General features: G+C 31.9%; 3 protein-coding genes across 3 annotated transcripts; 1 reads left to right on the top strand and 2 right to left on the bottom strand.

The window, feature by feature from the left end:
• Positions 1-2,607: 2,607 nt before the first annotated feature.
• Positions 2,608-3,595, bottom strand: LOC146909595 (FBD-associated F-box protein At5g38590-like). The gene is made up of 3 exons (XM_085729361.1): positions 3,095-3,595; positions 2,898-3,009; positions 2,608-2,633 (listed from the first exon to the last, which is right to left on the bottom strand). The coding sequence occupies exons 1-3, from the start codon at positions 3,593-3,595 to the stop codon at positions 2,608-2,610; spliced, it is 639 nt and encodes a 212-aa protein (XP_085585487.1).
• Positions 3,596-5,458: 1,863 nt separating this feature from the next.
• LOC146909594 (paired amphipathic helix protein Sin3-like 4) lies at positions 5,459-5,830 on the top strand. The gene has a single exon (XM_085729360.1). The coding sequence runs from the start codon at positions 5,459-5,461 to the stop codon at positions 5,828-5,830; it is 372 nt and encodes a 123-aa protein (XP_085585486.1).
• A 485-nt stretch (positions 5,831-6,315) lies between these two features.
• LOC146909593 (CDPK-related kinase 1-like) lies at positions 6,316-12,883 on the bottom strand. The gene is made up of 11 exons (XM_085724674.1): positions 11,990-12,883; positions 11,301-11,431; positions 10,844-10,885; positions 10,597-10,705; positions 9,678-9,756; positions 9,292-9,588; positions 9,081-9,196; positions 8,472-8,579; positions 8,337-8,399; positions 8,075-8,242; positions 6,316-6,911 (listed from the first exon to the last, which is right to left on the bottom strand). The coding sequence occupies exons 1-11, from the start codon at positions 12,497-12,499 to the stop codon at positions 6,774-6,776; spliced, it is 1,761 nt and encodes a 586-aa protein (XP_085580800.1). The 5' UTR covers positions 12,500-12,883; the 3' UTR covers positions 6,316-6,773.
• Positions 12,884-22,502: the final 9,619 nt, after the last annotated feature.

Below are 22,502 nucleotides of genomic sequence, written 5' to 3'. Positions count from 1 at the left end.
GGTTGGTAATAAACAACTTTTTGTCAGCCAATCCAATCTCCAAATATCAGCAATCAGGTGTGGTCTTGTATGCATGCATGTTGGGTCTAGCATGTCTTGTCTTTGACGAGAGTTTCACACTTCCACATCAGACTATTTATGATTTGAAGATGTGTTTATTTGTAAAAGATGTATCTCATTTTGTAAGATCATTTTGTGTGATTGAGTTAGACAAAATTCAAATTTATTAAATTATCAGAGTATACGACTCTATATATTTAAGGCCACTCATATCATTGTCCGTATGTTTAGTCCTAGATGTGAGAGTACCGTTGAAAGTCTTATATTTTGAGATAAGTCATGAAAATAAGTTTATAAACGAGAAATTTTTTTCAATTTGTTGTCCATATTTAAAGTTTGCTGAAGATATAGCTAATAACTCTCAACAATGATTTTTTTTTTCTTCAAGTTACGCCGGGATGTGTGGTTTCCTTAACTCTATTATTGAGTGTCAAGTACTCATAGTTGGGTTTTCGGGAATTACTAAAGTAATGAAATGCAGAAAGATAAAGAGAAAAATGTTAGTAAATATGATAGTTTGATTGATTGTGTGTTAGAAATGAATTTTAGTTTTACAATGGATATTAATTGACACAAGTGACTCACCATGCATCCTATTGGCCATGCATTTTTGCCTAAAAAGTCTAGCTCCTCTGAATGTTGTTGTTTGGCTTAACTCGCGGGTAGTGTACTTATTTGTTAGTACTTTGTTAATTGTTAGGTCTACATGGTGTCCCATGTTTGGCTTTACTTCCACTTACTTTGCGGCATTTCCAGGTAGCTGCTCCACATGCCCTTTACTCTCTTATTACTCCCTAAATACTAGTCGCTATGTTTTCAAATTCCATGTTAAATGTCCTAAATTTCATCAAATTACTTCGAACACAACCCATTTGAATTATTATGAACTGGTGGTATAAATGAGCAATGTAAGTATAGAGTGGTACAAGATAGATTCTATAAAAAGAAGTGTATAACAACATTAGAAAGAAAGAAAAGAAAGAAAAAAAAGATGCAGTTAGTTTAAGAATACAGAAACAAAACAAAATTTAAAATCAAGAAACATTTCAAGTAGATTAGCGCATCAGCAAAATCTCGACCCTTTGCAAACATAATAAAGTTCTCCAAACTCGACATCTTGATTTTTATGTTACAAAGCTTGAAAACAAAATGATTGTTATCTTACTATCAATTCATGCTTTCTCATTGAAAGTCTCGAAAGTTAATTGTTTTTTCTTTCGTGTTTATTATGATGAATTTTTTATGTTTTTGGTTCTAAAAAATTTATATTAAATTCATTTTTTGTTAAAAAAAATAAATTTTGAAAAATATTATAATAATTTTCTGCCAATTTCTGAAAAATTTTATTAAAAAATATGAAGGTCAGACATGGGTTGATTAAAAAGTAAGGACTAATTTCATAGGTGAAAATTTTTGGAGAGACCAAGAGCCAAAGAATATTTCAAAGGGACTAAAATCAAATGTTATTTAGGAGAACTATTTACTTATTTAACCCTAAATTTAAAAATAAAATATGACATGGAGTGTCAGCCAATAAAACAATGTAACGAATGAAGAGTAGGTTGAAGGGAAAATGAGATGGACGGACCATTAATCTCATATTGTAATGGTCTTTCACTTGTACGTGTTTAAATGAAATCCTAAAAATACTCCACGCTCCACCATACGTGTTCGTGCGTGTTTGTTGTGCACGATTTTTCACTTGGTTAAGTTGAAAGAGATCCGTGTCATCTCATCTAAGCACTCTTAAATAATCAATTATGCTTTAGACTTGGCTAGAGCAATAATGGTGTATATACGTAAATATTTTCTCAATATTTCAATAATTTTAATTACCTCTCCTAAAAAAAAATTAATCACCGACTTTAAACATATCAAATCATTTGCTGGAATTATTAAAATAACCTTGTGGTTGAAAATTGAAATCACGAAATAATAGCTATAGATGAAACGATAATTGAAACACTTGCTGCTATAAATAACTCATAAGACTATTCTACTAAGGAAAATGTTATTTATCTAGAAAAATAGCATCAAGAATTTTTCAAGACACATGTGGCAAATTTTAATTGCATAATTTATTTGTCCACTTCCTATTTTTCAGCCACACCTCATTGAATTGTGGCAAATAGTGCATTGTGATTGGTTGCTTTTTAATCTTGAAGAATTCTTGATGTTTTTTTTCTAGAGATATAGCATTGCTCTTCTACTAAAGACGGATATAGAGTACAATATGTGCATGTTCTCTAAAGATTGGGAACTATTACACACTTGCCCTATATATTATCTGCTGTCCCTCAAATAAATAAAAGTTTACATGTTGAACACTTGGGGCACGGAGATAATTCCATTACCATTCGATGCTTTGTGTTTGTATCTGTGAAGTTGGGAATCTGAATGGTCATGACGCTAAGTACTCTTGAATTCTTCATAATATATTTTGCAAAATGAAGGCCACATTTCATGCCTCTGAAGTTTCTGAGTGAGCATATTCTTAGATGAGATGAAAGGCATTTCAAAATAATTTTTGGTTCCTCCCAATCTTCATCACATAATTTGTGGAATGTAAAAACCTGAAAACGGTACACAGTTGAATTAATTAAATTTGTATGTGTACACTCCTTCCGGTCACATTTATAAACAAAAAAAAAAAAACTTTTTGAATACATTGAATAGTTAATGAATCTAATCTATAAATATGACCGGATACATTAATTATTCAATGTATCTAAAAAGTTATTTTTGTTTAAATAAAAAAAAACAATGGTTAACATAACAAACCTCATCAATGATAAGACTTTGAAGTTTGGGACAATATTGAAGCAACTTGATCATACCATTAAACATCCATGCCCTTGGAAAATGTTGACAATTGATGATAAGCTCCATGTATGTTAAACTGTGAAACATGGCAATGCGTTCAAATGTATAGGGAAGCTTCTCCATGAGCTGCAAAGACAAAATATTATAAATTGATCATAAATTCTTTATGAAAGTACTTATTCAAGAGAGACATATATATTGATATTCATACCACAGTTGCACGCAGACGCTCTACGTTTTGAAGCCAATCAAACTCAATATGAATGACGTCACAGATATTTGCTCTGATCAAATTGGACAAACTTATAACTAGTCCCTCTGAATAAGGCAAATCTACTCGTAAATTATTTGCTCCCAAATCTTGTAGAATGGGACATCCTGATAAAAGCTTCAAAATATATTCATAATATGTGAAAGTGACAACGTCCAAGTAAAGGGCTTTGAGCGATGGAAGATTAACGCATGGAACTTCATTTAAGGTTACCCATTTCAATTTAAGGACTGACAATGTTTTGCTACTAAAAACGAAAGATGGCAACATCATTGAGGAGAAAAGTGAGTGAGAGAAGTCGATGTTGAGGTTCTCAACTCCTCTTTGAATTGCTATATCAACAAATTTGTAGATATCCTCGTAGATATCCTTGCAATCGTAGTAGTTCCAACATTCAAGATGGAATGAGAGGATGGGTAGAGTGATATCTCGCATGGCCATGAGTGAGTATACAAAATTGCAAAAGGTCAATGAGTCTTGAAATGGTTCGTCATCCAAGTTGAGGAAGAGTTGTGAGAGCCAAAGTGGTCTCCACCTCTTTGAAAGGATACTTGTGGTGGCGGCATCTTTAATCGAAACAAAGGAAAGAATATAATAAAGAAGTGAATCAGGTAGCGCACTTATTTTGTCTTCTCCTGGAATTGAACAAGGAGAATCACATCAAAACGAAATTTTATGTAAATTTTATCATGGTAATTGAGAAGGTAACCATTCAAAAGATAAATTAAAAGAGTTTAAGGGAGTTTCACTAACAAGAACTCATGATATTGTGACTTAATGTAAGTCTCATTTATAACCACAATTTAAAATTAACAATGAAATTCTCATTGAACGAGTGCACCCTTTTTAAAATTAAAAACTAGGAATAAGAAAATTATAGAGAGTTGGAATAAGAAAACTTAACGGTACCAGAATTCAAGTTTTCCTTGGCTTGAACCAAGACTTTCTCACGTTTACCACATGATGGGTGGTAAGGATTTGGGCATCCCCTAAAAAACACAGAAAAAACAATGAATTTTCAAAATAGTATAAATGCCAATTGTAGTCCATACAAACAGTTTATAAAATTATAGACTTTCTAGGTCAGTAAATTAGGGTTTAAAGAGTCTTTAATTCCAAATACTACATTGTAGTTAAAAAAAGAACTTCATAAACATAAATACAATCTCTTAAAAAAGCATTAACACATCAACAAAAATTTACAAATCTAATGTTGGCAATAGCAGTCAGTATCAATTCTCACATGCGATCACACAGCTCAAAGTCGTCTCCATTAAAGCAAACGATACAGTCTTCATAACACTCCCTTTGTCGATCCGAAGGAAAAGGAAATTTTCTCTTCCTTTTCGTGGAAGAAGAGACACTCCCACTGTACTTAAAATTCATCCCAAAAAAAGAGTCCATCTCCATCCCACTCCGACGCATCCTTTTTCCAACGCCAGTAGGGGCACTCTCAAATATGGAGGTTAGGGTTAGCAGACCTTGTTATGCTTTAAGTTTTGGAAAAAAATTATCATTTAATATTTAATTTTAATACTATATTTTTAATTCAAATCGAGTTAGATTTAGTTTAAATTAGGGCAATATTTGATTTTTGTATTAAGCTAAGCTCACTAGTTTTTTTTTGAATAAATTAGGGCAATATTTGATGATAAAATAAAGAAAATTATTATTTAATTTACTTTAAAATAGGCTTACATCGTCCTTGCAGAGATACTGCATAATATATACAAGGTTCGGGGTTCAAACCCCGGTCACCACCAATAAGGCTTCCATTCTTGTAATAATAATAATAATAATAATAATAATAATGGTACTAAGATACAGTAACACAAAACAAAACAAAACAAAAGAAGGTTATCTTTATAAATAAACAAAATCTCTTTGAGAATCGCATTGAAGAAAAAGATTCAAATAGATTTGATACTAATGTGAGCATTGATTGTAAAAAAATACGTGTGAGAGTATAAAAAGGTTAATTTTATAAATAAACAAAATCTCTTTGAGAATCACATTGAAGAAAAAGATTCAGATAAATTTGATACTAATTTTAAGAAAATAGCACTAATACGAATAGGTTTGACTACAAGGTAACATGTAATGCCGCATAGGTACAATTCACAACAAAAACAAAAGCTATACACTTCGGATTAAGACAGGCTGCCTTTGAGTTTTGGTGACTTTAGGTTTGCCGTTGCAACGCAACCGTGGGAATTCAATGGTATGTGCCTTCTTCACTCGAATATTTTTTAGTTTTGAATTGGAATATAAATTAATCAAATTAAATTAATAATTCTCTTTGCAATGAAGGAGTATGGCTATGCTCATCAGAATCTACAAAGCATAAAGGATGCATTAGCATTTGTAAAGGGTGTAGAAGTTGAGTTTGAAGACAAGGGGGATAAGTATGATGAGTTTCTAAATGTGATGAACGGTTTCAAGACTCTAAGAATTGATGCAGAAGGTGCCAAAGCAAGACTAGAGGAGCTGTTTAAAGAGCATAGGCATTTAATTGTGAGATTCAACTCCTTAACACTAAAGGGATCTCAAATCACTAAGCTTGGTTATGAGACTGAAGAGGAAGAAGACATGGAAATACTTGACAAACTTGAGAAACTAGAGTCAGCACTTCAACTTATTTTAGAAGTTTTGGTGATCAAGAAGAAGCAAGCATAGACTTGTTAGTTAGGATTCATGTAAGATTATTCTTTTTCTTTTTGGTTTTACACACTATATGATGTGAATGTTTTAGTTTTTTAGTGTTTTTTTTTTTTTTTTTTTGGGTTGAAATGCCTTTTAGTTTAGAAATCGCCTGTCCCTTATGTTTGCTCACTTTTATGGTTAATTCATAAAATATATCTTCATAAATTACACTGTCGGTGTATACAAATTAAATCCTTAATTATATTAGGACAAGAAGAAACTGGTTGGCATGAAAAGTCTAAGGAAACGTGTTCAGAGTGGGGGATTGCAATACCTCTTTCATGGTCTAAAGTTTTGAAGGGAGAAAACATATAGTTTTTCTCAGCTACATACAGTTAACACAGACCTCAAAATCGTTAATGTTGCGGCTGCAGTAAAAACCTCCCACTGCAATTTTTCATGAACTAAATTCAAGAATAAACATTCAAATGTAATACATAAATAAATAAAAAGTTGCATTGGCAAGTCAACTATGAAGGAGTTCACATTGAAAAGAGTTTATTCATAAGTTCCATGGGTACACAGGAGATAAACCCAAAAACACAACTAATTTTATAAAAGTTCCACTAGTCCTAGGTACAAATTGTGCTCTACTTTAATCTGTACAAGCCTCTAACTCCAGTACCATCGATCTCAAACTTAAAGAGAGCAATAAAACAAGGGTGGAGGAAAGTGTTTTTCGGTTTGTAAAACACTCGAAGGGACATTTAACAAGAGATGTTGCATATAGCAACATCACATGGCAACTCCCAACAAGCTATATATAGACTTTTGGCTTAGCAAAAGCCATGTTTGGAAACATAATGAGGCGATTTGATGTTGTAGTTTTGCTCATGAGTAATGCATTCAAATCTCATCAAAAGATCTTATGATCAAGAAGGGCGAGTTAAAAAATAGCAACCAGGTGTATTTTCTCTCAGGCCTTGTGAAATGTGCGAGAAGAAACTCCATGCAGGAGTCTGACAAACCCTAAGAAACTAAGCTTTCCATCTGAGTGTCTTATCCAATCTTGGAGTACCACGTGAATAGGTACTGAGGGGCTAAGCCCAAGTTCCTGAAATCAAAATACAAAAGATTAGTAAAAATTTATAATGCAGTGGAAGCATATTGGTGATTGCGAATCTAATTTAAAGGTTACAAGGCATAAGAGGAAAGCAAAGGAGAATTCAACATGTTATTCTAAACTAGGATTTGATAACCACTTGCATAATCTCATATACATACTCCACTAAATGAGTATGTCCGTAAAACATGGTTATCAAATAAAGATTCAAATCATGAATCAGAAGATATCAAATCAAGATTCAAATCATGAATCAGAAGACGTTTGTTACGAATCATGAATCAAACTTTATTATGAATCGGAAGATACATTGTCAATAAAAATGTCATTTTTAAGTTAAAAAACTAGTGACAGAACAAAATTATAGTCTGATAAATCATGTGAACCTCAATAGTTCAAAATTCAAGCCATATCAAATGGCAGAAGAGTGGTTGGGTATACAAAGTTTACATAGAAAAAGTGGCTGACTACAGTAAATTTAGATAGTGAATCATTAGAATAAGTTGAGATTCATCATAGTAAATCGAACTTCATCCATAATGAATAGGAACTCTAAATGAGATTCATGTAAATCGATATACATTAGAGATTCATATCGATTTAGTATCCAATTATAAGATACGACTCGCATGTAGATACTGATGAGTCATGCATTTAAATCTCATCAAAAGATCTAATGTAAAATGCTCAAGTAATAGTGTGTGTACTTTGGTTTAGTTTAAAAGAACGCCGTTGTGCACTTTACAAAAAAAAAAACAAAAAAACTTATTTTAGAAGGAAAATTTCTTAGTGATTTATATGACTTTGGGAACAATTAACTCAATTTGCAGGGAATTAGTTCTAATTCTCCGGGGGGAAAAAAAAATAAAAAAAGTAAAATCACAATCTAAAGTATATTAGTCAAAATGGTATTACGCAAGAAGCATACCGAGGCACTAAAATTTAAAGGTAGGTACGCCCTTGTGCACTTTACAAAAAAAAAACAAAAAAACTTATTTTAGAAGGAAAATTTCTTAGTGATTTATATGACTTTGGGAACAATTAACTCAATTTGCAGGGAATTAGTTCTAATTCTCCGGGGGAAAAAAAAATCAAAAAAGTAAAATCACAATCTAAAGTATATTAGTCAAAATGGTATTACGCAAGAAGCATACCGAGGCAAGCTCTTCGATCATAATTGGTCTATTTCCATCCTTTTCAAACAGCTCGTAAGCACGCCTTGCATGTTGCTCCCAAGTGTCCATTCCCTCCAGTTGATGGACACTTATAGCAGCAGCGCAAAATTCCTCAAAATCTAATTTTCGATACTGTATTGAACTAACCTGCAACATGTGAAAGTAACAATTCAGTTTCCAAGGAAGCAAACAACTTTAGTAGAAGCTTGAAATGAAAAGTTAAAATCCCTCATAGACTTACCATGTTCACATAATCTAAGACACGTGAATCCTTCGAGGCATCAGTAGCGCTCCTTAAAACAGCCTGCAAATTAAAATGTTAACGGCTTGAAAGTTATTTGGCAAAAAAATACATAAACTTTCGACATGTACTGACCGTCTTGAAGTTCTGCATAGAGATTAGCCCACTTTTGTTTGGCCCTAATAGAGTAAATTGTTCTCTGAGATATGCTAGCTGCACTAATGTCAATGTCTTTGCAAGAGCCTGTCAAAAATGACAAAACTTTAATACATTATATATTATCACACAAAATGACAGGCAAGTACAAAAACTCATACTTGCACTCAACTTGTCAACTAATAATGTAATTAATAAGGAGATATAAAGATGGCTTGGTTGGGATGGGGGAGTTAAGGAGTGAGTGATAAGGAGGTTAAGGGTTTGATCCCCACCCTTAGGATTAAAATTAACAATACTAACATTTTCCGTGTCAAAAAATGAAATGTAATTAATAAATGTGCATTATCATGTGCATACTACAAGATTGAACAGATGGGATCTCTAAGAATCTTAATTTTTCCGTTTGGAAGGGCGTGTTAAAACCTACTAAAGTTTCTTCCAAATTTAGCAATCAAATTTCTTTCTTCTCATTTCCTCCTCTTCAGCGACAGAACCAGGAAAAATTGTAATAAGCATAATCAACAACAAGAGCTAAATAAACAAATCACTTCAAAACATAGTTGCATAAACAATGACAGTACATACCCCTAATGCTGATTTGCGTAGAGAAGACGAGCATATGTAAGTTTTGATGAGCTTGTGGATTATCATATCAAATGGTATCTTTATATCCTCTAAGTGATTCACCAGCCACGGATGACCTACCCATAAAACCAAGCTATAAGCGAGAAAGTTCATAGTATTACAACACGAGAATTTTAATATCACAACAATCAATGTGAAGCGGAACACATACTGAGAGCCTGAGATGCGGTTAGTCTTTTACGGTAATCTTTATTCAACAGCCTTTTTACAAAATCTTTTGCATCAGCCGATAAAGAAGGCCAGGGAGCTTCATCGAAACTTGGATCTGCCTTAAGGACAGCCCGAAATATGCCAGATTCTGTCCTAGCCCAAAAAGGACGGCTTCCACATAACAGAATATAAGCAATTACACCGATGCTCCACATATCTGCTTCTGTCCCATAAGATCTATGCAAAACTTCAGGTGCAACGTAATAAGCACTTCCAACAATATCATTCAATCTCTCATCTGCAAAAACTGCTAATTGTTACCACTTGTTGTTTAACTTTATATTAAAAATTGGAGAAAATTAATATAGTGTAGGCAATAGGCCAGACCTGGCTTTACATAATCAGAGAGTCCAAAGTCAATGGCCTTCAGTGTAGAATTTTCATCCTCGGAACTAAAAAGAAAATTCTGTAGCAGAAAACAAACCTTGATTAAGAGCAAAACAATATAACATGACCAGATGAAAGAGAGTAAATAATTCTAGTTTAAAAAAAAAAAAAACTGAGCTGCAATATCATTTTTTTGTGAAATAACTTTTGTCATTCAGAATAGTTCATTAATTTATCAAGAATGACAGCATAACATTAAACTCAAATTGCATGCATACACCCAGTAACTCGTTGAAAATACTAAACATGAAGTGATAATACCAAATATTGAAGACCCAAACTTAATGAAATTGCCATTAGGAGCATCACCAAAGCGTAATAACAAGATTCCGAACAAGTTAGGAGCTCATGCTGATCAAATCATCTAAATTTATTAGGTATGTAAAAAATATAGGAAAATAACGATGTCATTATTTCTAATTAAACTCAAAGGCAAAAAATATCTGAACACTTTTCCCAGCTAAGCATTGATTAGCTTAATGAACTACTAGTAGCATTGACCCATATTGCAAGACGTGTCTTTAAAAGAAACGGCGCAGAAACAATAAAAGACAACAGAGTGTGGTTTTGTGCGAGTGATGGGAGACCGAGGGACACGTTGTAATCAAATGAAAGGAATGTGAATTTGCCACGTGTGCCATGAAAATTTAGTTTTCTTAATATGAATAGCTGAACTAACTAGTAGCTCTGACCCATTTGCAACACGAGTCTTCAAAGAAGCGGTGTGAAAACAGTACAAGAGAAATGAGGGTGGTTTTGTGCGAGTGATGAGACAGCAACACGTTGTAATCAAATGGAAAGAAAATGAGCATGCCACGTGTACCATGAAATTTTAGTTTTATTGATATGAAAAGATTACCTCTGGCTTGAGATCGCGGTGTACAACACCCTGTAGATGACAGTAAGCTACCACACTTAATATCTGTATCAAAACAACTCTGGCATCCTCTTCCGGGTACTTTCCACCCCTATAGATCACAATCAAAGATCAGCTGATCAGAATGTCTCCAATGACGGCAATGGGAAAATAATGAAGGCAGAAAATCTACTTTTAGTTTCTTCCAACTTTACGGCACAGAAAAATAAAAGTTGGAGTAATTTTTTACCTGGAAAGAATCTTATCTAGCAATTCGCCTCCTTTGCATAATCTGTATAGCATAAGATATAATGAAACGTTAGCTCCAAATTCAATGACTTGATTAACAACTTTCATTTTCCTGCTTAATTAATACAATATCTCCAAAAAATAAATATTACAATATCTATTTCTTTGGACGTATACTCAAGATATAAGGAAAGTCATTGGTTAGCTTAAAAAATAATGCTCATTTAACATGGGATTATATTACTAAGTGCATGTTTGGTTGTACATCGCGTCAATATTTACCGCGATGCTATGTACTTTGAACATGACTTTACTGAAGGAACAAATCGAAGCTTAGGTCAATCTCAGTGTGGCACCGTGACTTTATAAGTTTTCAAACACACACTGACCTTTCAGTGGCATTTAAGAATTATAAGGGTAACTAGTGAGGTCGCGATATAAGGGTAACTAGAACTTACTCCATAACTACATAAACATTTTCTTCGTCTTCATAGGCTTCGTAGAATTGTACTAAATTCTTATGCCCAGTTAGAGCTCGCAATATCTTCACTTCTCTTCTTACATCCTCGATAGCAATTGCTGTTGTCATCTGCCAACATTGCCCAAATATATAAGAACAAAGAGCACATAGCTTATTTAATAATTAACAGCCATAGATGAACATTGATCATTACAATAAATTTTCACGACACTGAAATGAAAACAAATCCAATGAAGGTACCTCATGTAATCTATCAAAAAATACCACAACCACATATCTATCCAGAGTTTCAGGATTTTTCCAAGTAAAGCTTAAAAAGCTGGATTCTCCACATAGAATACAAGGCATAAAATTCTCATAAACATATTAACCCTAATAATTAACAACTCTATTAAAAGAGACATAAATTAAAATTAACCACAGAAAAAACCATTCCAACAAAAATTTACAAAACTGTTTTCTTCCAAAAAAACTCAACCCATATAAGTGATATAGATTATGAACCAAAAATCTAAAAATTGCTTCTTCTAACACTTCCACAACATGATTTCACAAGAACACCTAGATCACAAAACCCAATTTGAAACAAAATATATTAAAAAAAATGTGTTAAAAACAAAACAAAAATTGAAAGAATGAAGCAAACAAAAAAAGATGAAATTAGACCTTAGATTTAGGAATGACTTTAACAGCAACATCAAGACCCTTAAAGCTTCCTTTTTTACCCTTAGCAGAGCAAGTATAACCAAAATGGCCACGACCCACTTCTTGTCCAAGCTCAAAATTCGTCACAAAATGCTTAGAAAATCCAAAACTCTTATCCAACCCAACTTCACACTCACTCCCTTCAGGTATAGTAGCTTCATTAGGCTTCACAGAGCCATGTCTTCTAGCTAGCAGTGCTCGAATGTGCTTCGCCGGTGACGGCGGAGGAAAGGGTCGCTTGAAGATCCGAAGAGGGGTTCGAAGAGGGGTTGAATTTGCAGGTGAGTTTTTGAAGAAACTTGGTAATGGACTTGGACTGAAAAATGGAAACTTTGATGATGATTTAGTTGGTGCATGAGGATGTGAGCTTGATGGTGGTGGTGGAAGTTGAAGAATTTCTTCATTTGTTGGATTTTCTCTTTCTCTTTCTCTATGTGAAGTTTCAATGGGTTTTCCATGACAGAGTCCCATGAAGCACCCAATGAGAAAAAGTTCAGATTTTTAAGATCAATTCAAGGTTTGAAAGATGAATTAGATTAAGTGCTCAAAAGGGTTACTAGGGTTATGAATTTTCAAGAGAAAAGATCAAAACTTGCATCAAAATGAGAAATCTGAGAAGGGTTTTGAATTGTGTTTATGGAAAATATATAAGAAAGAAAATGAACTTTTGTAGCTAAGAAAGAAAAATTGAATTTGTAGCTAGAATAGGGAAGGAATATTAAGAAGGTGAAATAAAAATGAAAACTTTGGTTAAAAAAAAATGAAATTAAATAAAAAATTGTAAGAGGAATGAGAAGGAGTGAGAAGAGAGAAAAAGGATGGGAAAGTGAGGCAAAGATGCTTAGCAGAGTCTGCAAGAGAAAAGGAAAAGAAACCAATCTCTCTTTCCTTTATTCTGCTTTTTGTTAAGAGTGTCTTTTTTTTTTTGTTTAATTTTAATAATGTTTTATATATTAGGTTGTTTTGTGTACAGAAAAACACTTTATTGGAGAGGGTAGTGTTGGTTTCTTCTCTAACAATAATAGTGAGTGGGGTTGGTTTTGGATCCTTCCAGCCTGTCCTTATTGTGATCCCAAAAAAAAATTCAATTAAAAGGGTATTCAACATTATTCAATATTCATTTCATATGATATGAGAGAAAAGGAATGTAGTATGCAGTTAAGAAATTCAGACTGTGTATTTTTATTTTCTAAGTCTTCTTGAAGTTTGACCCTCTTTTCTTAACCGCACAAAGATTGTCTTTTTCTGCTTTGTATTTTGTGTTTTTTTAGTTTTTTTCATGGGGTCTATTTTGCAACCAATGAGTGAAATGAGATCTGAGAAGTGAAAACATTTTTGTTGAGGGAATGGAGATTAAAGCTGAAAGCACTGTGACAACAATTAGGTGATCTGTCTTTGATTGTGTTTTTTTTTTCTCATTGATGTGTCAGAGACAGATTGTATCCTATTGAGTCTTGATAAAAATTTTAATTGTTGGAGTATTTCTTATTTTGAACATTAAAAATATGTAAGAAGCAACAAATGGAATGTTCTAAGCACAGAAGGAGAAATGCCAGAAACTAATGAGTAGTAATTATGGAGCATGACAACCAACACATAGTTTTTTTTGTTTATAACAAAATAACAGAATAATTAATGAGGTTGAGTCTAGCAAAAAAAAAGTTGTATTTGAAGTTAATTTTGAAGTTGTTTATAGTTTGTTATTTGTCACACGTTGATCAGGTTTTTGGGTTGTTGAGTGAAGAAATATGTTTGTATATCCTCATCTTTTGAGTTAGTTTTTGGGATGAGATCTAAGTCATTTAACAAGGTATCAGAGTCGGGTTAAGGAATGCCGTGTGGAAATTGGACACATGCTTATGCTAGGTGTGGGGGTGGTGTTAAAGTTGATTTTGAAGTTGTTTGTAATTTGTTATTTGTCCCATATTGCTCACGTTCCCCCAGCTCTTAAGTGTATAAATATGTTTGAGTTCATTCATCTTTTCCATCCAATTTATCTATTTCAAAAAAGAGATGTCAGAAATTAGACCCAGACTCGCGCTAGGTGTGAGTGCGAGTGTGAGTGTTAAACTTGATTTTAAATTTGTTTGTAGTTTGTTATTTGTACCACATTGTTCATGTTCATGAGTTATATGTTTGAGTACCCTCGTCATTTCCATCCAATTTATCTATTTCAAAAAAGAGATGTGAGTCGCAATGAACACTTTTAAGTACCACGTCTACACCAAGACATTTATAAAACGACATTTTCGTTTTTTTAAATTATAAACACCGCTTTAATAAGATTTTAATGCTTGTTTTACACACACCTTAGAGCATAATTATCAACTGATACATCGGGGTTGTTTCACAAATTCCAATAATTTTTGTCTGTGTGGCTTGGATAATTGATATCGTATGAGAATGAGAGTGTCTTAATTCTCCATGGTATCTCTGCAAGGCAACAATGTTTTTCACCGTGGTTGCTTACTTTTGCCGACTTTTGTTTTTTTTTAATTAATATAGTTTGTGCTTTTTCTATTGCAATGGTGTACTATTGTGAGATTAGGAGGACTCAATTTAGAGTTTTGGAGTGATATGGATATTTATAAAATGTAGTTGGGTGGTTTAAATAATTGAAAATATGAAGTAATACAATGTATTAAGTGAGATTCATTTATACAACTCATATGAGTGACATGAATGTGGAATTGTGGATGCTCTTAGATTCCCAAAATAGAGAGACAAGTTGCAATAGACACTAGTAAGATTTTAATGTCTGCTTTACATGTCGAGGACTTAGAAGAGAGAGGAGTATGAATTGGCACACTTGAGTACCATGTCTATATTGAGATAAATACACTTGCTTGATCACAATCATAACTATCTTGTAAAGAAAATGTGAAAATTGAAACATTGACCAATTTCATATGCGTGTGCAAAGCAAACATTAAGGGTGTGTTTGGTTTAGGAGAGAAGTTGTGAAGAGAGAAATAGGTAAGAGAGAGTTTGAAAAGAGAGAAAAATGTGAGAAATAGAGTAGATTAATGAATTGTTTGGTATAAGAGAAAGAGAGAAGTGTTGCTTCTTTGTAAAAGTACTATAATACCCCTCTGTTAAATACTACCATTTCTATCCAAATTAATTAATTTCTTTTGTTTAAATTCAGTCAATTAATTAATTTACCTACTTCTTTTAAATGGAACATATATTTTTTTTTCTTCATAAATTTAAGTATTTTTTTTACCAATAAAAAGTGTAGTGTTTCGTAAATGTTTTATGAAATGTTTAAATAGGAGCGTACAGTTGCAAAATAGCGAAATTGCTTAAATGTTTTGTCAAATATGTGCTCATTGTTGCCTATCATTTTTTTATGTTACACTATTGCCCGTAATTAATTACTTTCGAAATAATAAATATGTGAAATATATTGCACTATACTTACATATTGTTTTTTATATAAAGCCAGTATTATGCGACTGCTAGTTGAAAGGGTAATAATGGAATATCATGGAAAAACAACTCTCTCTCTCAGCCTTTCTGCACATATCAGCGAAGACTGTAAAGTGGCATGGGGCCCACCACATATTAGTCTGTCGTCTCTATTTCATCGCACTGCCAAACTAAAGAAATTGCCAATTTCCCACATAACTCTCTCGCACGTGTTTGTCTTCAAACAAACACACTGTAAAATCGTAATAGTAGTGACCATTCTTTAAAAAAGTTAAAGTGTCTTTCGAGAGATTTTGATTAAGATAGACCATAAGTGCTTGTATAGACACAACACCAAATTAAAATTATTTAAACACACTCGTTAAAATATCAATCGTTTAATAATATTAATATTGGTCGTTTAAAAAAAAATACTCCTACATTCCGATGATTGGTCTTTTTGAAAAAGTCAACATATTTGTTTCGTAAATTAGTACTACTTGTAAAGAATAAGTATATTTTTGTCATTAAAAAGATTAATCATAATCATAATGCGTTTAAAATTAAGTATTGCTACCATAGGTCCATACTTATGCGTAGCATTGACTTCCCTCACATGTGACAGCAATAATTAAGGGACATATTATAAGCAGTCTACAATTACATGCATGCAATATACATATAGTCATAACAATAATTAAATTACATATTGTATGTTGCCCTATCTCTTAAAAATAAGCTTACCAAATTAACCTTTTTAGGAATATATTTTAGTTGAGATCATGATATTGTTTTCATTAAGTATTTTATAAAATGCAATTTGGTTTGAAATGGATGTTACTCTAACATAAAGTTGGTGCAACTTTGTAAGTTCTAAGTTCCCAAGTAGAGACTACAAAAGAATCAGGTGACAACAAGCTAGAGAAAGAAGAAAACATGCAATCTTAGAAACTTCAAAGATTCACACCATGTAATGTGACATATTCACTAGTCACATAAAAAATAATGATGGTGGGATCCACTTAGTGATAGGATCCACCACGTATTTTTTTGTGTCTATCTCTCTCCAAATTGCAACAAATGGAAAAAATTATAAATGGAGAGTGTCTTTACCCCATTACATGCATGTTGATCCTAAATTAATGTCACTATGGACTAATTTACTTATGAAATTTATGTTGTCTTGGAGATAAATTTGTCACTAATTACAATTGTACACTCACAATTTACGGACAAATTAGTTTTAGTTAATAAATCTAAACCACGTGCACGTACATTTTAAACTACCACGAAGAATGAAGTTTTATCTCGTCAAAAATCTTTAAATAACGCTCTTTCCAAATAATTCAAATACATCCAAATTATTTGAAAACAAGAACAAATATCCATCTTAAAGATATGGATGCCAACAAACTGAGCAGCGAACATACTAGTATTTTAGAGAAACATATTAGATCGATTTTACTGATCTCATGCTAGAAGTCCAAATTATGGTTCATGATTGAAACAAAAATAAAAAAAATCAAGCATCAAATGTACCTTTGTTTTATTTTATATTTTATGAAGAAAAAAAGTGCACTTTATTTTTTAGTGGTACAAGTAACTAGTTATGTGAATGACCCCAAAGCTTCAATGACGTTTAAATTCTATGTTCGCCATTTCTTGCTACAGCAAACACAAAATTATCAACATCTTCCAAAAGCAGAGGGGAATAGTATATATTCCATGAGCACAAAGCTTTTACTCATATCTTTTCTTTTTTGTCCATTTTAAAATAACAAATCTTTTAATCATTTTTTTTTATAAAGGCAAACTAGCTCCATTTCAAATTCATAAGAGCATCAATTAATACATGTGAAAAATCATGTTGAATTTAGTCTCTAAACACACGTTTAGAGTATCTATAATGCAAGAATTCAATTTGGACTCTTGATGCCTTTATGAGCTCAAAGACAATCACATGCTCTCCCCTCCCCAAGTATAAATATAGTTTTACGCCAAAAAAAAAATTACTAGAGTAGTTAATATGTTTGTTTTATATACTTATCTACCAAAAATAGCATATATGTAATACATTCATAAGTTTTGAAGTATATGCATAAAATCAAAATAGTTTAGTTTCGATACACCGTCAACGTAAAATATTAATACACCGATGATAAAAAATCATAATAATTTATATGTGTAATTTTACATGTAGTCATGATTAAAATCAAACAAATATTAATCAAACGGTTATCATGATTGACAATATTAAAAAATTAAAAATATAAATTAAATTAAAATAAAAATGTTCATTATACTTAGTGCTGCTTAATAAACTTAATTACAAAATTTTAAAGGCTCTGATTAAAAAATATTTTATATTATTTTGTCAATGGTGCTGTACCACTGTATAAAATAAAGTTGTTTTTCTTCAAATAATAACCAATTCATTGATAGCTAGCATTCTATATATAAAATAAAGTAAAAAAGAATGCTATATACCCATTGTCAGATAAATGCCTGATCACTTATTAAATTTTAAAGAAATGATATTTGAACAACCATTTTTAGTAACTTTTGTGATAACTTTCTCTTTTATATTCACATTATCTTTTTACTTTATCTCTCTATTGATTTGATTTTTGTGTCAATATCTCATTTCCTTTGTAAAATTTTGATTGTCACAAAAGTTGTCACTATGGATGTTGAAATAATACAACTCTAAATTTTATTCTATGCATAAAGTATGGATGTTTTTGATGAGGCAATCAAGGTGTTTTACTATTATATCTAAACCTTCAAAACCCGACAGAATGTATAACCCAAAAATTTAATAATTTAGGCTGCTCCAATTCCAATATAGTCAGCTTGACCACGTTCTTTTCTCAAAAAGAAAAATTTCTTCAACTCCAATTACACTCATATTATAATTTGTTTAACATTTTTAAGTACTACTCCCTCCGGTTCTAAATATAAGCAAATTTAATTTTTTAAGTTCATTCAATTAATGATGTATGTGGTTCATATTATGGACCACATACATCATTAATTGAATGAATCTAAAAAGTCAAATTTGCTTATATTTAGGACCGGAGGGAGTATATATAAAAAGTTTTATATTAATAAGCTGCTGAACACTTAAGTAGAGAATTTATATACCTACAATTCAAACTGACATGATAAAGGGTATTTCCCACATTTGTAATATACTAGTATCAAAGTTGGTTTTGAAATAAAATTTAAAATGTTTTTTAAAAATATAAAAGGGAATGTTTAATAATAAGTTATTAACCATATTTTGGATGTAATATGCAGGTGTTAAAAAAATATAATTTATGGAAATGGCAGAATTTATGAAATATGTGAAGTTAATCTCACAATCATTCTCGTCTGAATCACAATCTTATATTGCATAATTGACCGATTGAGGGAGTCATCATTGCTGTATTTTTTGAGTGGATTGCTCCACCAAATATAGTGCTTTGGTTCTTTGGGAAGGAAAGGACGATGGAAAAAAAAGAAAAAAAAGAAATGCTTTTTGTTGTGTTTCTCTTTTTATATTATTTCTCAATTAATCAATGTTTGACTACTTTTCTTAATTTGGGGACATGCTAGTGAAGGTGGTAAAAGACACATCACCACGTCATGTTCAATTATATAGTATACATAAACCAAGCCTAATCCAAAACATTAAATTGTGGCCTTCATTAATTTTATTGTGTGTTGAGGCCTTTACCTGAATTTAAAAGCAAAATATTCTGTGAACCATGTATGAGAATATATATTACCTTTAGCAAACACTTTTCCGGCCATTATAAAGATGGTATATATGCTCAAAACATTAGGGAAAGGTGAAATACTCCAATTAAGACCCTTTATGTTAGTGGAATATTTTTAATCAAGCATGAATAAAAGAAATTCGTATTCTTTGATGCCTTCTACTTTGTTCTATATCCACCTCTTTAATTTTTCCCCCCCTTCTTTCCCTTCATGGCAATAGAATAAAGCTGATTTGCAGAATTGGACGAACACGAGAATAAAGTTTAGTATAGTGTTTGATTAATCATCTTCTTCTTTATTTTTGTTGTTTGGTGATGATCACCATATGATTTGTTAGATAAATCTCATTCCCTTGTTTAATTACTTAACTTCGTTGTTTTTCTTTACATTCCAACTTCGAAGTGAAGTTTGTTAGGAGATAAGCGAATATGGTTGCTCATACTTTAGCTAGGGTACATGTTCTTGGACTAGTTACCGTATTTTTGTTGTTTGGTGATGATCACCATATGATTTGTTAGATAAATCTCATTCCCTTGTTTAATTACTTAACTTCGTTGTTTTTCTTTACATTCCAACTTCGAGGTGAAGTTTGTTAGGAGATAAGTGAATATGGTTGCTCATACTTTAGCTAAGGCGACATGTTTTTGGACTAGTTACCGTATTTTTTATTCTTATCCTTCTTGTATTGAACATTAGTTGATTAATGATAATTGTTAACTTTGTTTTGGTAAAAAAAAAAAAAACTTCATTGTTTTTCTTCTCCTTTTGTCAAAAAGGAAAAAGAATTACCACGGGAGCATCTCTAATCACGAACCAATTAGAGACATTCATTAACTTACTTTTGACAAGCCGTGTTAGGTTAAATTACTTTTACGAGTTTTTTGTCCATCAACTTTAAACGAGGTGTATACATGATATCTCACTAAAATAAAATCGTACATCTAAAGAGTTTCTTAGGGTATATGCTCTTATTTTCTTATAGTCGAGCAATTAAGTAAAAAAAAAGTAATCAACCATTGATTAATAAACCACTTCATCGATTGCTCATTTTATAACATTAAGGACTTTCAATTGAAGATGTTCTAAATGGTGAAACAATTGACATGGTGACATGAAAAAACATGACATACCTACTACTTGTTTGAGAATGAAAATCAGGATGAAGATAATGTTAATGAATTAGATCATTACAAAACAAAACAAAATTAAGAATCCAATGGCATTTGACGCTAATCACGACATATGTCTAGCTACTTACTTGTGATATGATGGTCACTATCTATCTAAGTTGGCAAGCAAAAAGGTGCACAGTAGGAGTATGTCAAACTTTTCAATTTGAAGTTGTTGGTGGTGGGTGCTGAGAATGCCTCGGGGGATGTTATTAATTAGGGTGCATATCATGTTTAATTATTAACTAATAAACTAGTAGTAAATTAATTAATTAACATAAACTTTGTCCTATTCCAAAATCTAAGCTAGCTGGCTAGCAAGCTTTTAAATTTGGGCTGTGAAAAGTTGTATACTTTCATACCATTCATTTTCAAGACAATTTTTTTTTGGTTGTTATCTTATGGCCGTGGGTATGGAATGCCTTGAAGAGTTGGAGTGTTACTTAAGTGGAGTATATTATAATGGTAATTGGGCAACTTACTTTACGGAGTGTTGTAGCATCATTGTACATAGTATATTGATTTCGATGTTGAAACTCGAAGCTTCAAACTTACTTTGATTATTAGCTTTTGGTACTCAAATACCATCAAGAGTTTTTCAATGACAAATGATTTTGGTAGGTTTGGCCCACTTTATCTTCATCATGATATGGTTAGCCCACCATATGACTGTTCTTCGTTAAAACATGTGTGATTTCAATTCTCATCGTCGATGTAAAAAATTTCTGTGGATAAAAGTGTAAGTATCATTGTCATCAATCTAAGAGTTTTGAAGTCCGCGATTTTATGATTCTCTAAGACTTAACTCATATAAACTTTTTTTAATTAAAAAAAATAGGTACTCGTGTTTTTTTTTTTTTTTTGAAGAATAGGTACTCATGTTGTGTACCAATAAGACAGGAAAGTGAATTCTGGGGTAGATCGCATATCTTAACACATTCATAACATCGGTGGTCATCAATCTTGGTTTGTGATAGTCCATAAAAGTGCAAATTTTTATTTTCATGTTATCAATCAAAATATCACCATTGAACATGAATTGTCTAGTCTTGAATCTCTTGATCAAACTGTCACTAATATTCGACTATATGAACGCGGATTCTCGGACTACAAGAGAGTCACGTTGAAAAAATAGAGGAAAAGAGAAGAAAGTGACGTCCATTATTTTATTCTTCTTGTGGATAGGCGAAATAACAATAATTATTGGAAACTCGCACACATAAGTGGATGAGACAAAGTTTGAACCCTGATTACGACATTCGATCTAACAATTTTGACATTTTTATCAGTCAAGTTGGGATTTGTAAACACATATAGTGTTACATCGTAATCATCAGAAAATACACGTAAAAAAATCAATGGATGGAATCTCTGACAATTTCTTGTGCAAAAGATCATGCTTTGCAGTTTGCAGAACTTTGTTAGGGATTAGAGAATCTGTGAAATTATTCCCTTCCCAAAGTGTAACTTTGATGTTCTTTTTTGTTTATTTTATTTTATTTTATGTTTATTCGGTTTTCTTTACTTGTCTTGTTCTACATAAATTGCTAGGACTATTTAATATTAATAATGTGGACCAATTGAGTTAAAAAATGGACCCGGGAACTGAATAGGATGACCCAACCTAAAACTAACAATTAGACCCATATACGATTTTTAGCTTTGCTTCATTGCTTAAATTTACGTTATACTTTTGTTTCTATACAAAAAGAGTGGTTCAACTATTGAAAAAACAAAACAGATCAGACAAAGTAATGGTTAAAACTTAGCTGTTGCTGACTAAGAAAATCACCACAGTGCATACTTTTGTGTGAAAAATAAAATCAAGAAAATTGATAGTAAGACTCCTTAAAAAAAAGAAAACGATGGTATGTCCAAAATTGATTACTAATGTGTGAAAACCAATTGGCATAAAAAATTGCAAGGAAGGTTGGAAAAGTTGCTTGTTTGATATCACAATTAGATCATCAAAATCACTGATCAACCGTAATTTGACAAATATACATGTTATCAAACAAGCATTAAATTTATGGAATGTTAAAATAAAATGAGACTTAAAATAAGGTGAGAATCGGAGGTATGACAAAGGGCAACCAATGAGCAGGGTACTATAATGCTCTTTCCACTAC

The sequence above is a fragment of the Medicago sativa genome, chromosome 7 (genome assembly GCF_051527215.1).
Source record: "Medicago sativa cultivar Bolivia chromosome 7, Bolivia_mono, whole genome shotgun sequence".
In the NCBI taxonomy this organism is placed as follows: Eukaryota; Viridiplantae; Streptophyta; class Magnoliopsida; order Fabales; family Fabaceae; genus Medicago; species Medicago sativa.
Note: the sequence above shows the minus strand (reverse complement) of the source record. Positions and strands in the feature narration are given on the sequence as shown.

Bases quoted from the DNA above. Each gene is read 5' to 3' on its own strand.
- LOC146909595 (XM_085729361.1), bottom strand. From the start codon at position 3,595: ATGGCCATGCGAGATATCACTCTACCCATCCTCTCATTCCATCTTGAA. The intron at 3,010-3,094 runs GTATGAATATCA...TTGTCTTTGCAG, and splicing joins AGCGTCTGCGTGCAACTGTG to CTCATGGAGAAGCTTCCCTA. The intron at 2,634-2,897 runs GTATGATCAAGT...TACCGTTTTCAG, and splicing joins AAGGGCATGGATGTTTAATG to GTTTTTACATTCCACAAATT.
- LOC146909594 (XM_085729360.1), top strand. From the start codon at position 5,459: ATGAAGGAGTATGGCTATGCTCATCAGAATCTACAAAGCATAAAGGAT.
- LOC146909593 (XM_085724674.1), bottom strand. From the start codon at position 12,499: ATGGGACTCTGTCATGGAAAACCCATTGAAACTTCACATAGAGAAAGA. The intron at 8,400-8,471 runs GTCAGTACATGT...TTTAATTTGCAG, and splicing joins CTATGCAGAACTTCAAGACG to GCTGTTTTAAGGAGCGCTAC. The intron at 8,243-8,336 runs GTAAGTCTATGA...CACATGTTGCAG, and splicing joins TCTTAGATTATGTGAACATG to GTTAGTTCAATACAGTATCG.